Source organism: Nanorana parkeri, unplaced genomic scaffold (assembly GCF_000935625.1).
Source record: "Nanorana parkeri isolate BGI_ZX_2015 unplaced genomic scaffold, ASM93562v1 scaffold1760, whole genome shotgun sequence".
In the NCBI taxonomy this organism is placed as follows: Eukaryota; Metazoa; Chordata; class Amphibia; order Anura; family Dicroglossidae; genus Nanorana; species Nanorana parkeri.
This window is the reverse complement of record NW_017308028.1, coordinates 124,626-139,694: the sequence shown is the minus strand read 5'-3', so window position 1 is coordinate 139,694 and position 15,069 is coordinate 124,626. Positions and strand designations below refer to the sequence as shown.

Here is a 15,069-nt window from a genome sequence, read left to right as displayed (position 1 = left end):
CCCCCCCCCCTTCTCTACAATACAATTGTGTTTGAGGACACTTGTGATGAGAGGTGTGGCTCTTTCTCAGCTCTGCCAGCACAGACCACTGCAGTGTGAGGACAGGATGCAGCAGAAGCTATTTCAGGGTTATTTGTAGGAACCGTCATAACCTGGGAGGATGTATGACTATAAGGAAGGTGTGAGACCTCAAATGGGCTTATTCTGTCGTTGGTAAAATATGAAGCTCGGTGACGCTTACAAATTCATGAGATGGCTGTCTCTCTACCGCGTTTCCCCAAAAATAACACACTGTCTTATATTTTTTTTGGCTCAAAAAAACACACTCGGCCTTATTTTCGGGGGAGGTCATTTTTTTTTTTTTTTTTTTTAATGTACAACAATCCGCACTTATTCATGTAGAAAAATATGGTGATCAGGGCAATCGGGGGCACCGTACCTTTCCAAGAGCAATCTGCTAACTAATCGCTGGCCAGGATGAGCGAAGCGCGCTTTCACTATGGATTCCTCACAGGCGGAGTGCATTTGGTATCACTCCGCCTGTGACAGGAGACGGGGCTATAGAGGAGGCGTCGGCTTATGCGGCTCTGCTCCCTCCGCTGCCGCCTCGCTTCCTCTAGCGCCGGCTTCGTTGGCACCGCTGATTCTCTCCCGCGTCTCTTCAACTTCCCTCCTTATGCCATCACCGGCCCCGGGAATGGTCACAACTAGCTCTTATTTTCGGGGAAACGGTGGTTAGTCTCTGCTTCTACTGATCATTGCATGGAAATGTTGTCTTGTGATATAGAGTTCCTGCTGCTGAGTTTTGTTGATTTTTCTCCCTTAGAAAATCCTTCACCGTCCTGCGGTCATGCCGCCCATGATGCCCGGAGGCCAGCAGCCAGGCCCGGGACCCGCCGGACCTCTCAATCAGCAGAATCTTCCTGGTGGTCAGCAGCTGCCTGTGGTGAGTTTTATTGGTGTGATGATTTTCCTGTGGGGACAGTACGTGCAAAAAGAATCATCTGTATACAATACTTGCTAAGATAACGGCGTCATTTAACCCCTTCATGACCGAGGCTTTTTTTTTTTGTTTTGTTTGTTTTTTTTGCACCCATGTTGTGATGCACATTTTAGGCCTGAAGATTACTTCAAAACCCCCAAACCAGGACTGCAGCTAGCGATTATTTTCATAAACAATTAGTTGCCCGATTTAGTTTTCTCAACTAATCGATTGGATGTATTAAAACAAAAAAAAACTCCCTCTCTCCCTTCCTCCCCCCATTCCCTCCAACTAATCGGTAATGAAAATCATTGCCAACTATCCAACTATTATAATTTGAACTAATAGATCATAATCGATTAGTTGCCCGATTATTATTTTTTCAACTAATCGATTGGCTGTAGTAAAAAATGTCTCTCCCCCCAACTAATCAATGATGAGAATCATTGCCAACTATTATCGATTAGTTGTTGCAGCCCTACCCCACACATTATATATTTGCTGAAAGCCAAGACCTTATAGAATAAAATGGCGGCAGTTGCAAATTTTTATGTTGCACAACATTAGCAGAACTTATCAAACCCCAACATTTTGTAAAAAATGCACTTCAGTAAAATTTAGTGCCCCAAAACACTATATAAAACCATTTTTTCGCCACAAATTATAAAAGATAAGCTTGCAACGAGTAAATAGATACCCAACATGCCCAGGTTAGACATTTTTTATACCTGTGAAATGGCGACAAAATTCAGTATCCCAAAAAGTCCATAGACGACGCTTTAAAAGCCCCCCACAGATCATCAGTTTAGAGATATGTGTAAATATTGGCCCTGGGATTATTGCTCTCACTCCAGCGTGCGCGGCGATACCCAACATGTGTAGCGCAATCATCGTTTTTGTACGTAGGCGCACCCGACGCGTGTTTACGTGAAGATGAGCATGCTCCCGGGGCACCTAAAATTGTTTTGGTTTTTTTCATTATTTTTACATTTATTTCATTTTAATATTTTAAAAACGTTTTTTTTTTTTTTACTGTAATTGCTATCACATGGGGGGAGGGGTGGGGCTTACAAGCCCCCCCATGTGATAGCATATTGGTGTTGACAGGTCCTCTTTAAGGTGATGCTGGGGGTCCGAAAGACCCCTAGTGTCACCTTTACACTCCAAATAAGTTATTGAAGTGCAGATCGCGTTTGAACATTTCTGGCCATTTACAGATGTCCTCGGCCTGTAGTTCTGGAATTTTGTTGCGTTTGTTTTATTATCAGTAATATGCAATTTTATGATGTTTTCAGGGACCAATGCATTTGAATGGAGGACCCCCAATGATGCAACCTCTCCCTATGCAAGGTGGTGGTCCTGGCCCCATAGTGAACCCCGGACAAGGACCCGGACCACAAGGTGGTAAGACTAGTATTCGATAAGTACCTTGTAATGTATAAAAACAAAAGTCTGTGATTGGACGTTTGACATCGGACTATAGACATGAAGATGATTCTTGTTCCTATTTACTCTGATGCTTCAGGGCCGGGAGGGGGGGGGTGGTCTGGAATTTTCCCCGCATAGTGTGCAGTATAACAGAAACCTGTCAGTCACTTTAAAAGACAGCCGTACTTTTAATTAGGGATGCAGCGATACCGTTTTTCGGTATATAGTACGAGTACCGATACTTTGTTTTCGGTACTTGTCAGTACCGGTGCTTCCGCTGACATGGAGCCGGCCTCCCGGGCAATCTGATTGCAAGAGAAGCTGGCTCCATGTTGTCCGGCTGGCTTGATTGTGCTTGGGCGGGAAACCGGCTTCCCAGCCAATCGGGAAGTTATGCAACGAGTAATGACCCGCCTCCCAGCTTCCTGATTGGCCGGGAAGCCGGCTCGATACTGATTGGCCGGCTTCCCGGCCAGTCAGCAAAATGCCGGCTATTTGGCTGGCTCAATTCTGATTGGGGCCAATCGGCATCGATCCAGCCGAACAGCCGGCTCAATGCTAATTCGCTTGGAACCCGGCTTCCCAGCCAATCAGCATTGAGCAGGCTTCCTGGCCAATCAGGGAGGCGGGACATTACTCGCCGCCCAGCTTCCAGATGTTCCCCTAGGGCACTGCCGGTCAGAGGAAATCTTCCTCTGACCGGAAGTTCCGGTATCGGAGCATTTGGGCGAGTACTAGTATCCCTTCTTTTGATATAAACTACCATAACCCGCCCTTCCGAAATAATGTAGATTAAAACCCCAATCTCAGCTTCATACCTGCAACAGAGGTCCGCACTGAACCTACTGATGTCACCTAGGGACCCCCACAAAAGACTCCCGTCCAGCCGTTTTTCAACGTTCGGCGGACGGGAGGTGGTTACAGAGGACTTGAACTATAGAAGCTGTGCCCCATTGACGTCGGGCAGATGGCAAAGGTCTCCAGTATTGCCGGTGGTCTCCCTGCATTTACCCATCACTGACCACCATATACTGCACTGCGTCTCTATGTGGAGGCAGCCATCTTGGTAGAGGTAGGGCTTTACTTCCTCATTTCTGAGCTTGCCCCCCCTGATGACCTGTTAGAGGAATAATCAACCAGAGCACACTATAATATGAACAGATGACAGGTTCCCTTTGCAAATCACAAATAGCACTTGACCCGGCCAGCTCTTAAGATATGAGCGCTTTGAACCTGGAAGTGCTCAGAGCTGGGGTTGTGGGGGGGGGGGCTTTACCTTTGCTAACCATAGATGGAAGTTATGCAACGAGTAATGACCCGCCTCCCAGCTTCCTGATTGGCCGGGAAGCCGGCTCGATACTGATTGGCCGGCTTCCCGGCCAGTCAGCAAAATGCCGGCTATTTGGCTGGCTCAATTCTGATTGGGGCCAATCGGCATCGATCCAGCCGAACAGCCGGCTCAATGCTAATTCGCTTGGAACCCGGCTTCCCAGCCAATCAGCATTGAGCAGGCTTCCTGGCCAATCAGGGAGGCGGGACATTACTCGCCGCCCAGCTTCCAGATGTTCCCCTAGGGCACTGCCGGTCAGAGGAAATCTTCCTCTGACCGGAAGTTCCGGTATCGGAGCATTTGGGCGAGTACTAGTATCCCTTCTTTTGATATAAACTACCATAACCCGCCCTTCCGAAATAATGTAGATTAAAACCCCAATCTCAGCTTCATACCTGCAACAGAGGTCCGCACTGAACCTACTGATGTCACCTAGGGACCCCCACAAAAGACTCCCGTCCAGCCGTTTTTCAACGTTCGGCGGACGGGAGGTGGTTACAGAGGACTTGAACTATAGAAGCTGTGCCCCATTGACGTCGGGCAGATGGCAAAGGTCTCCAGTATTGCCGGTGGTCTCCCTGCATTTACCCATCACTGACCACCATATACTGCACTGCGTCTCTATGTGGAGGCAGCCATCTTGGTAGAGGTAGGGCTTTACTTCCTCATTTCTGAGCTTGCCCCCCCTGATGACCTGTTAGAGGAATAATCAACCAGAGCACACTATAATATGAACAGATGACAGGTTCCCTTTGCAAATCACAAATAGCACTTGACCCGGCCAGCTCTTAAGATATGAGCGCTTTGAACCTGGAAGTGCTCAGAGCTGGGGTTGTGGGGGGGGGGTCTTCACTTCTGCTAACCATAGAAGTGGTCAAGCCACTTTACAGCTGCCCAGGTCACTTCGGCTGTCTCTGGGTTTCCTGCTAGAAGACTACTGTAACAAGCTCAGGACCGTACCATGCCAGTCCAAGGGGTTGAAGTGTAACTCTAGTTTTCTGTTCCACTGTGTCTCCTCCAGACCAATTCCTGAATGAGAGGGTCAGAATGTATTATAATCACCCGAGCAAATCTCAGTGTTCTAATGAGAAAGCTGCAGTGTCTGTATGACTTTAGAAGCAGAGTGTGTTCAGTAGTTGTACATGCTGCAATTTCTATGGTGCGTTCATGTTTTCCCATATCGGTGATGGCCGATTTCTTCATCTTGGTGTCTTGAATCGCAGAGATTAAATCCTCTTTCTTCTGTCCTAGGAGTCTTACAGCCCCAGGGTGGGATCCCTCCGGGACCAGGAATTTCTTTGGAAAGGCCTCAAGGTAAATGTCAAAATGGCCATTTTATTAGGTTTAGACAAATCTGCTCTTTCCAGCACTATGTCCCTCTAGAGGCCGGGCCTCTCCAGCACTATGTCCCTCTAGAGGCCGGCCCTCTCTCCAGCGCTATGTCCCTCTAGAGGCCGGCCCTCTTTAGCGCTATGTCCCTCTAGAGGCGAGCCCTCTTTAGCGCTATGTCCCTCTAGAGGCCGGCCCTCTTTAGCGCTATGTCCCTCTAGAGGCCGGCCCTCTTTAGCGCTATGTGCCTCTATAGGCGAGCCCTCTTTACCGCTATGTCCCTCTAGAGGCGAGCCCTCTTTAGCGCTATGTCCCTCTAGAGGCCAGCCCTCTCTCCAGCGCCGTATATAATACCAATTACAGGATATCATAGGGCCCTATGCTGGAGAGAGCTGCCTACCAGAAAACACCCCTTTAATGCCTAGGAAAGGGACATAACTGCTGCTTTAGCCACCATGTGTGAAGACTTTCTAGTGACTTACCGTCTGTCAGGGGTGGGCAACCTCGGCACTCCATCTGTTGTGGAAATACAAGTCCCACGAGGCATTGCAAGACTCTGACAGCCACGGTCGTGATGGGATTTGTAGATTCACCACAGCTGGACTGCCACGGTCGCCCGCCGCTGGTCTAGTTTATCGTTAATGAATGTATCACTCTCCGTTATTATGTTACTCATCTTATGAAAACATACCACCTCCTATGTACAGGGTAGTAAGTAGACTTGTTACCCTCCAGGAATTGTATGTATAGTTTGTGTATTTCCTCTTTTGGTCGTGTGTTTGGTATGCCAAGGTATGTGTTATAAATGTGTCTCGGTCTTTCTTTTCATGCTGTCCATGGAAGGGAGCATGCAGCACTCTCCAGTGCCCCCATCTGGTCCTGCTCCAGTAGAGAGAGTATCAGGTACCTGATTGTGTGTGGGGAACCGCTGTCCATAGGAACCCACCTCATCCTTTTTAGAGGCATGGTTTTGCTGTGTGTTTTACTCCATTTTTATATGCGAGGCTCGATCATTCGCTGCTGAGGTCATTTAATGGAAGGTATTGTTAAAGGAGAACTATGAGGTGATTGCTTTTTACTCATCCTCATAGTTCTAGCTGACCTGTGACAATGAGACTGTCACAGGTCGGCTCAGTAGATCGGGAGGTGAGGGAACACATACCGGCGTTCGCTCACCTCTCAATCCTGTCACTGCTCTCTGCCGTGACAGGGGGAGGGGCTGGATTCCCCCCTCCCCGCTCCGATCCTCCAGCACTGACTGGCGGAACGAACGGGGGAGGGGGCGGGTACAGCTGGCTCTGCCTCTAGATAGGCAGAGACAGCTGTCAGTCACGCAGCTGGGCGGATCTCGACATCGATGTCGGGATCCGCTCCGGCTGCGGCGTCTCAGTATATAATGAGCTGTAGCTCCCTATATACTGAGCCTAGGGTGACGGGAGGACGCTAGTTTGTGTCCTCCCGTTACCCTAAGGAGAACTATGGGGAAAAGCTCTGACCCCATAGTTCTCCTTTTAAACAGATTTTCCATCCTCAGTCCATTTATCAGTTCTTAGCCCAGGGCTACTCACTTTCTGAAGTACTGGTAGGGATGCACTGATGCCCGGGAAGCCGGCTCCATGCCAGCAGAAGCACCGCTATCGGTACTCGGTATCGACGAGTAAGGATGGGCTCGGGCGTGTTCGCAGCTCCACGTGCCAAGCCCGCTAGGAAGCTGACAGTGCGCAGCGCCAATCACAGGTACTGAGACATTTCCCGGATCTCTGCAGCTGCGGACCGAGAAAATGTCTCGGTACCTGTGATTGGCGCTGTCAGCTTCCTGGCGGGCTCGGCACGCGGAGCTGCGAACACGCCCGAGCCCATCCTTATCGACAAGTACAGAAAGCAAAGTATATTGTGAGGATCCACCCTGCTGGCTGATTGACAGCTGGCTCTGCCTCTCTAGAGCCAGCTGTGCCCGCCCCCTCCCTTGTCTGCCACGTCAATGAGCGCTGGAGGAACAGAGAGGGGAGGGGGGGAATACCTGCAGAGAAAAATCACTGACAGTCACCGCTCTCTTCAGGGTGGACTGAGCAATCAGCGGTATGTGATAGGGATGGATAGATGTCTTTGGGTGGCATTCCTTTGCTTCCTGTATATTTTTAGAATCCTTATGCTGTATTTGGTTGTTCTTAAAGCAGAACTCTGGACAAAACTGTAATTAACCCTTGCAGTGGGGCAACCACATGCACTGCAAGGGTTAATCTAGGTGCTAAAATAAAAAGTTCTAGCCGGGTGGCTCCTGGACCGGTCCCTGGAGCCTCTCTCCCCGTCCGCTAAAGTCCTGGAGTCATCACGTTCTATACACCAGTGTGGGGGTGCCGAGGGGCCTACTCTCGCAGTAGCAGAGCAGGAGACGGGCTGGAGGGAGCGCTGTGGTTCGGGTGAATATAACTTTTTTTTTTATTATTAAGCACCGAGACAAAAATGAGCCCTTAACCCCCCCTTGAGTTCTGCTTTTATTAGGTTTTGCTTGTGTTGGAAAAGAAGCATAATAAACATGTTATGAAGCCATCTTTTTTTATTTTTTTTTCCCATATGTACAACCATTCCATTACATTGTAGAGCACGGACTAATCTCAAGCATGCGTCTCTTATTAAACGCAGGTCCTATTCCGGATCCTCGAGCCCCCATACAGAGAGGGGGACCCCCAACAGCTGGCATCCCACCCCGTGGTCTTCTTGGAGATGGCCCTAATGACCCGAGAGGAGGAACGCTGCTCACGGTTACAAGTGATGAACAACCACTCAGGTATAGAGATATAGATAACCTTCAAGTGTGAAAGCCCCCTGCCAGTGAAAGGCCCTGCCTCCCCGCTCCGCTCACCCAGCCTCCTGTGACAGCGTGTCAGAGAGGAGAGCGGGTACAAGCAGTCAGTGATTGCTGAGTGTTATTGCAGGTAGGACATGAGGACATGGTATGTTTACTATATCCTCAATTATGAATGAATGGGAAGTGATCTACATCACATCTACATCACTTCCTGTTCATTCATGGTTGTAGTTATAGTAAACACACTCTGTCCTCATGTTATGAATGATCAGGAACACTCAGTATAGAGGATTATATAACAGGGGGATACAGAAAAAGAGATTGAGGGCTCTGTGTGTGTCTCTGAGGACTCTATGACCTCAATCTCTTTTTTTTCTATTTTAAAAGGGAAATATCAGGGGGTCTGTTTAGACTCCCGAAGCCCCTAAAAGTAAAGTAAAAAATAAAAATATTTAATAAAAAATGACAATAAATAAAAATAAATATTAGAAATAAAAATAAAATATTTGAAAAAATAAAAACATTTTCGGTTTCGGCCTGACATTTTTTTTTTTTTTTCCAGTTTTGCTTTTTAAATTTCTATTTCTATTTTAACCAGTTGCCGTCCGCCCGTAGTAGAAAAACGGACGGACGGCACTGTCGCATTCGCGGGTTGCCGTCGCCAGACGGCATTTTTTTTCTGCTCGCGCGCGCCCCCTAGCGGGCACGCACGGGCAGAAAAGACCCGTCCAATGCGAACACCCGGTACCGGGTGTTTCACATATAGGCGATCAGCGGGTCCATAGCCCGCCGATCGCCTATATGTGCTCGTTTGCGTCCGCAACTCTGCTTCATCAGCTTCTTTTGGGGTCCACAGGTGACATTAGGGGTCCTAGAGACCCCTAATGTCTCCATAAAGAGGACCTGTCAGTGTGCCTTTGCTATTATATAGGGGGATTGTTATCCCCCTATATAATAGCAATAACGATGAGTGCAAAAAAATTAATACAAATAAAAATAAATAAAAGTCACATATAAAAAAGTAAAATAAAATAAAAGTCAGATATAAAAAAAATGGGAAAAAACCCCCCAAAATGTTTAACTCCCCCACCCCCACGTTTACGCGCCTATAAACGTAAATACGCGTCCAGTGCCCTAGCGCGCAAAAATTACAATTGCGCTACACATGTTACATATCGCCGCGAACGTCGCAGTGAGAGCAATCATTTTAGGGCCATCAATCACTGATAACACTAAACTGATGAGCGGTAACAGCTTTTAAAGCGTCGCCTATGGCCAATTTTGGGTATTATCGTTTTTTGCGGTTTTGCGCACGCACGCAATTTTAAGGCTTGACATTTTTGGTGTCTTTTTACCCGACGTGACCCCATCTTTTATATTTTACCAAAAAATTGGGTAATAATAAATGTTTTATCATTTAATATAGGGGAAACTGTTTAGTTTTTTTTATTTCGGTGATTTTTCCTTAATATAGTAAAAAAATAAAAACCCCAGTGGTGAATAAATACCACCAAAAGAAAGCTCTATCTGTCCCCAAAAAAGGGTATAAAATTCATTTCAGTGCAGCACTGCATGACGGAATAAATGTCAGTCAAAGTACCGCAGCGATGAATACTGAAAAATGGCCTGGATGGGAAGGGGGTTTAACACCGCGGATGTCAACTGGTTAAAGGAGAACTATGGGGTTAAGGCTTTTCCCCATAGTTCTCCTCAGGGTAACGGGAGGACACAAACTAGCGTCCTCACTATCACAATTATGTCGGGATCCGCCCAGCTGCATGACTGACAGCTGGCTCTGCCTATCTAGAGACAGAGCCAGCTGTACCCGTCCCCTCCCCCGTCCGTTCCGCCAGTCAGCGCTGGCGGATTGAAAAGCCCCTCCCCCCTCCCCCCCCCCCATAGTTCTCCTTTTAAACCGTTCCCTACTTTTTGCAAATGTAAAAACAAATTGTCTTTATCTATAATGTAACAGATACAGTATATTTGAAGGAAATCTTTATAAAATGTCCCACGTTTACCTTTATCACATCATTTCTTTTTAGCCGTGGTTACCTGCCCCCTCCTATGCAAGGCGGTCCTCCCCTTCTCCATGACAGAGGCCCGGCACCCCTAGACAACAGAGGAGGACCAATGGCTGAACCACCACGAGCTATGATGGGAGAACCCCGAGGAGCGCCCATAATGGATTCACGCGGGTCTCCTTTGGACGCACGAGGTAACAGCGTCGCATCCTGGAGCATTTTGCATTTTTTTCTGATGACTGAATTGAGCTTCCTGAGCCAACAGAAGACCGTTATGTCAATCGCGTTACATTTCCATCTTTTAAGGTATACGAGATCCCAGAGCAATGGAACAACGACCTGGGGAGACGAGGGGCCCCAATCCCGGACCGGGGCCAAAGGGACCTTTGCCTGGAATGCAAGGACCCGCACCAGGGCCAGCGGGACCTCAGCCCTCAAGACAGGTTTGATCAATTTTTTTAACTGTTTCTAATAACCAGACAACTACATTGAAGTGATCGCCACCTCTGTTGGGATGGAAATACAGGATTTTATTTGGGATTTGAACATTAAAGCTGAAATTTTGGTAAAATGTTTTCATCATGAAGCTCCAGGGATGTCCTTTACCATCAACAAGGTGTGTCCCTTATCCCGGTGGCTGCTGCTTCTTGTAGAAAGCTTCCCCACGGGTGTCACAGGATACCCTACAGCACTGATCTTCTGGTGGTGGGCGGGTTAACATCAGCCTCCTGCCAGTATGAAAGCATCTGCAAAAGTTGCATCACTAACCTGCCCCTTTCTCCTCCTCTTCCATTCACAGAGGTTTTTACTATTATTTCCCACAATGCAAAGCAACCTGTGATTTGGAGGAGGCCTTCAGTACAAACGTCGGACACCCCGGTCCGCACTTTTGAGAAGCAGCACACCCAGCATCCCCGAACCCCTCCTCCCCCAGCCCCTCTTAGAGCGCTTATTCCAGGACTTTCAGTCTCAACTTTCACATGTGATTGGAGGAGGTAGATCCGGCCTCCGCCTCTCCTCCAATCACAGGGCACTATGCATTGTGGGAAGTAATAGAACCACCTCCTAGGAATCATGTTGGACTCTGACCATTAGTGTGACGCTCTTACTGATGTAGAAGTGTTTTGCTTTTAGTGCTATAATGTATTGGGGAGGATAGCTAGGCCACGGCACCGCACCCCTGCACCATCCATCCTATAGAATGGACCTTTTGAAGGAGAACTATGGGGTTAAGGCTTTTCCCCATAGTTCTCTTTAGGGTAACGGGAGGAACACAAACTAGTGTCCCCCGTCACCCTAGGCTCAGTATACCGTGAGCTACAGCTCACTATATACTGAGACGACGCAGCTGAAGTGGATCCCGACAATTGTGCCGGGATCCGCCCAGCTGCGTGAGTGACAGCTGGCTCCTCCTATCTAGAGGCAGAGCCAGCTGTACCCTCCCCCGTCCGTTCCACCAGTCAGCGCTGGCGGGGAGGGGGGAATCAGCCCCTCCCCTGTCACGGCAGAGAGCCGTGACAGGATCGAGAGGTGAGCGAACGCCGGTATGTGTTCGCTCACCTCCCGATCTACTGAGCTGACCTGTGACAGTCTCATTGTCAGCTAGAACTATGAGGTGAGTGAAAAGCACTCCCCCTCATAGTTCTCCTTTTAAACTCACTGGGGCTTTGAGTTCCTTATACACCAGGGATGGCCAAACTGCTGCCCTCCAGCTATGGGTGAAACTACAAATCCCATGAAGCATCTCTCTCCAGGAGTCTGTGGCTGTGAGAATCTTGCAATGCCTCATGGGATTTGTAGTTCCACCACAGCTGGAGGGCCGGAGTTTGGCCATCCCTGTTATACACAGACATAACGCAATGTAAAACGATAAACATTTATTAATCGCCTTATTAAAACCAAGTCATCGTTAAAAGCTCTTGGGGTGTAACAGGCAAAGTATTTGTTTTGCCATTTCTGTCCAAATCTAATTCTTGGCTGAAGTTGGGGTTGACCGTGTTGGGGCGAGTGTCAACGGGCTTTGGTATCACGTTACGGCGATGAGACGATTTCTAGATCATACAGAATTAATTGAGAGATGCAGTTGACCTTCTTACCCGTAGTTGTCCTGCTTTAAATGTATTTTGCATTCCGATAGACATATATAGTAGGGATGCACTGATACCGATACCAGTACCGGTGCCGATACCGAGTATTTGGGCGAGTACTTGTAGTTGCCCAAATGCCTTCCCCGATACCAGAACTTTCGGTCAGAGGAAGACCTTCCTCTGACCGGCAGTGCCGTAGGGGAACATGGAGCCAGCTTCCCGTGCAATCAGGAAGCAGGGCAGCGACTAATAACCTGTTTCCTGATTGGCCGGGAAACCAGCTCCTTGCTGATTGACTGGGAAGCCGGCTTCCCGTCCAATCAGTTCATTTTTCGCTGCCTGGTTTCCTGATTGGCTGGGAAGCTGGCTCGATGCTGATTGAAATCTTCCTCTGTCCAGGAGTGCCGTAAGAGAACATGGAGACGACTTCCCAGGCAATTAAGAAGCCGGGCGCCAAGTAATGACACGCCTCCCGGCTTCATGGTTGGCTGGGAAGCCGGCTCCATGCTGATTGGCTGGGGAAGCCGGTTTCCCGACCAAACAACATGGAGCCGACTTCCCAGCCAATCAGGAAGGCGGGTCATTACTCGCCGCCCGGCTTTCTGATTGGCTGGGAAGCCGGCTCAATGCTGATTGGCTGGGGAAGCCGGTTTCCCGACCAAACAATATGGAGCCGGCTTCCCGGGCAATCTGGAAGCTGGACGGCATGTCATTACAAGCCGCCTGGTTTCCTGTTTGCCCGGGAAGCCGGCTCCATGCCAGCGGAAGCACCGGTATCCGTACTCGGTATCGGCGAGTACCAAAAGCAAAATATCGGTACTCAATACCGAGGAGTCGGTAACAGTGCATCCCCAATGTATAGCGATGCAAAACCCGTCTGATGCAAACAAATGTCCACGGACACAGCCCCTGACTGTAATTTGGGTACGGTTTGGTGGTCCCGGGTGTACAGGCATCTCCAGCACAGGGCGGGTTTAGTCCCGGACAGAGTTCGGTCACTCCCCAGGACCACGAAAAGGTAAGAATACCTATGCCAGTACAGAGGTACATGAATATGAAGGCGTAACAACGAGTCGCTGACATTATCCGGATACAGATAAAGAATAAAAATCAATGACATCCTCTTATGAGTCCTTATAAGTATATTGTTGGGGTGTACATACCCTTTAAATGCACCTTGTGTGAATGACGTTAGAAGCTCTTTCCCACAAGGTACTTTTTCCTTTTAGATTTGCTGGTCTTTTGGTTCACAAAAAATGAAGCTTTATTTTTGGTATAATAGAAGGTAAATCATAAATCGTCACATTTCTGGGTTACAGGAAGCAGGTTACCAATAAGTTCTGAACATTAAGTCATTAGTTTACTTTTATGGGAATGTGTAAAGGTGCCCATACACTGCTCGATTCTCGTACAAGAATCGGGCGAAATCCCGCGATCGTACGAGAATCGGGCAGTGTGAACTAAGACGTGCGACCGTTTCTACTGTACGGTCGCACGTCTTTTGTCGAGCCAACATGTTAAAAACCCCGCCGAGAATCGTACGATTCTCGGGGGGTTTCTAGCCTGCTCGTCCGATAGCTGCGGAACGGGCCGGTGTGCGCACACTGCCCGTTCTGCATTGCCGTCATCGGAAGCCCGCTCCTCAGCTGGGGCGGGCTTTTGATGATCGCAAGTACGATCTGCCCGTCCAAGGTGGGCAGATCGTACGAGCTTTCAAGAAGCAAACGACCATCGCAAGACAAAAGTCTTGCGATGGTCGTAAGGTGTATGGGCACCTTAAGAGTGTCATATGGTGATGGTGTTCTATGTAGGAACTAGAGATGCACCGATACCGCGTATTTGAGTACTCGTATTCACCCGAATGCTACCGATGCCTATTCCGATACCGGGACTTCCAGTATCAGTAAGCCGGACGGCAAATCATTACACGCTGCCCTGCTTCCTGATTGGCCGGGAAGCCGGCTCTTTGGGAGCATGGGGCCGGATTCCCGGCCAATCAGGAAGCCAGGTGGCGTGTAATGACTCGCTGCACGGCTTCCTGATACTGGAAGTCCCGATATCGGGGATAGGCATCCCTTATCCTGATCCCTCCATGCTGGAGGTAACATGGAGTCGGCTTCCCGGCCAATCGGGAAGCCAGGCGGCGTGTAATGACTCGCTGCCTGACTTCCTGATACTGGAAGTTCCAGTATCGGGATAGACATCCCTATCCTGATCCCTCCATGCTGGAGGTTGCATGGAGTCGGCTTCCCGGCCAATTGCGACGCCGGGCGGCGTGTAATGACTCACTCCCCAGCTTCCTGTATGGTTGGGAAGCTGGCCAATCAGGAAGCTGGATGGCGAGTCATTACATGCTGCCCGGCTTCCTGACTGGCCAGAAAGCCGGCTCCATGCTTCCTTGTCACCCAGGGAGCATGGGGCCGGCTTCTCAGCCAATCAGGAAGCCAGGTGGCTGGAGGTAACATGGAGTCGGCTTCCCGGCCAATCGAGAAGCCGGGCGGCGTGTAATGACTCACCGCCCAGCTTCCTGACTGTCCAGCTTCCCATACATAATCAGGAAGCTGGATGGCGAGTCATTACACGCCGCCCGGCTTCCATAATGGGACTTCCGTTATCAGTGAGTACCGGAAAAAAAAAAATCGGTACTCGATACCAAAAAGCTGGTGTATCCTTTAGTAGGAACTATGAAATTCTAGTATGAATACTCTAGATAAGTGGTTTGTTGGAGTAGACAATAAAGTGCTAGGGAGAAAGTTTAGCTACGGGTGGTAGGTCATGGAAGGGGGAACCATAAGACTAGTATAAATGGTATAATAAAGATAAGAAGGGACAGAGCTGAGGGCCCATTCACACCACATCCAGATCATCTCCAGACCAGATTGTTTCCGGATCCTAATGTATCCCTATGCTATTTCTGGCCTCTGTTCACACCAGTGCAGTCCGTTCCAGACCAGAAAAATACTGCACGTCTCGTTTTGTCTGGTCTGGAATGCACTGGAACTGCGGGCAAGTTCACACCATTTTCCGGAACAGATCTGGTCCTGGAAAATGGTGTGAACCTGCCCTGGAAGGGGCATGGGGTT

The 15,069-nt window shown here is 48.9% G+C and overlaps 1 protein-coding gene across 1 annotated transcript in view; it reads left to right on the top strand.

Annotated features, from left to right (window-relative positions):
- The window catches only part of CSTF2 (cleavage stimulation factor subunit 2), a 28,110-nt gene that overhangs the window by 11,969 nt on the left and 1,072 nt on the right, over positions 1 to 15,069 (top strand). Inside the window, exons 6-13 of the mRNA XM_018571448.1 lie at positions 827 to 946; positions 2,278 to 2,386; positions 4,992 to 5,054; positions 5,913 to 5,972; positions 7,713 to 7,857; positions 9,921 to 10,093; positions 10,206 to 10,341; positions 12,923 to 13,004. Of these exons, the coding sequence (XP_018426950.1) occupies positions 827 to 946; positions 2,278 to 2,386; positions 4,992 to 5,054; positions 5,913 to 5,972; positions 7,713 to 7,857; positions 9,921 to 10,093; positions 10,206 to 10,341; positions 12,923 to 13,004 (888 nt within the window). The remainder of the gene's footprint in view (positions 1 to 826; positions 947 to 2,277; positions 2,387 to 4,991; positions 5,055 to 5,912; positions 5,973 to 7,712; positions 7,858 to 9,920; positions 10,094 to 10,205; positions 10,342 to 12,922; positions 13,005 to 15,069) is intronic.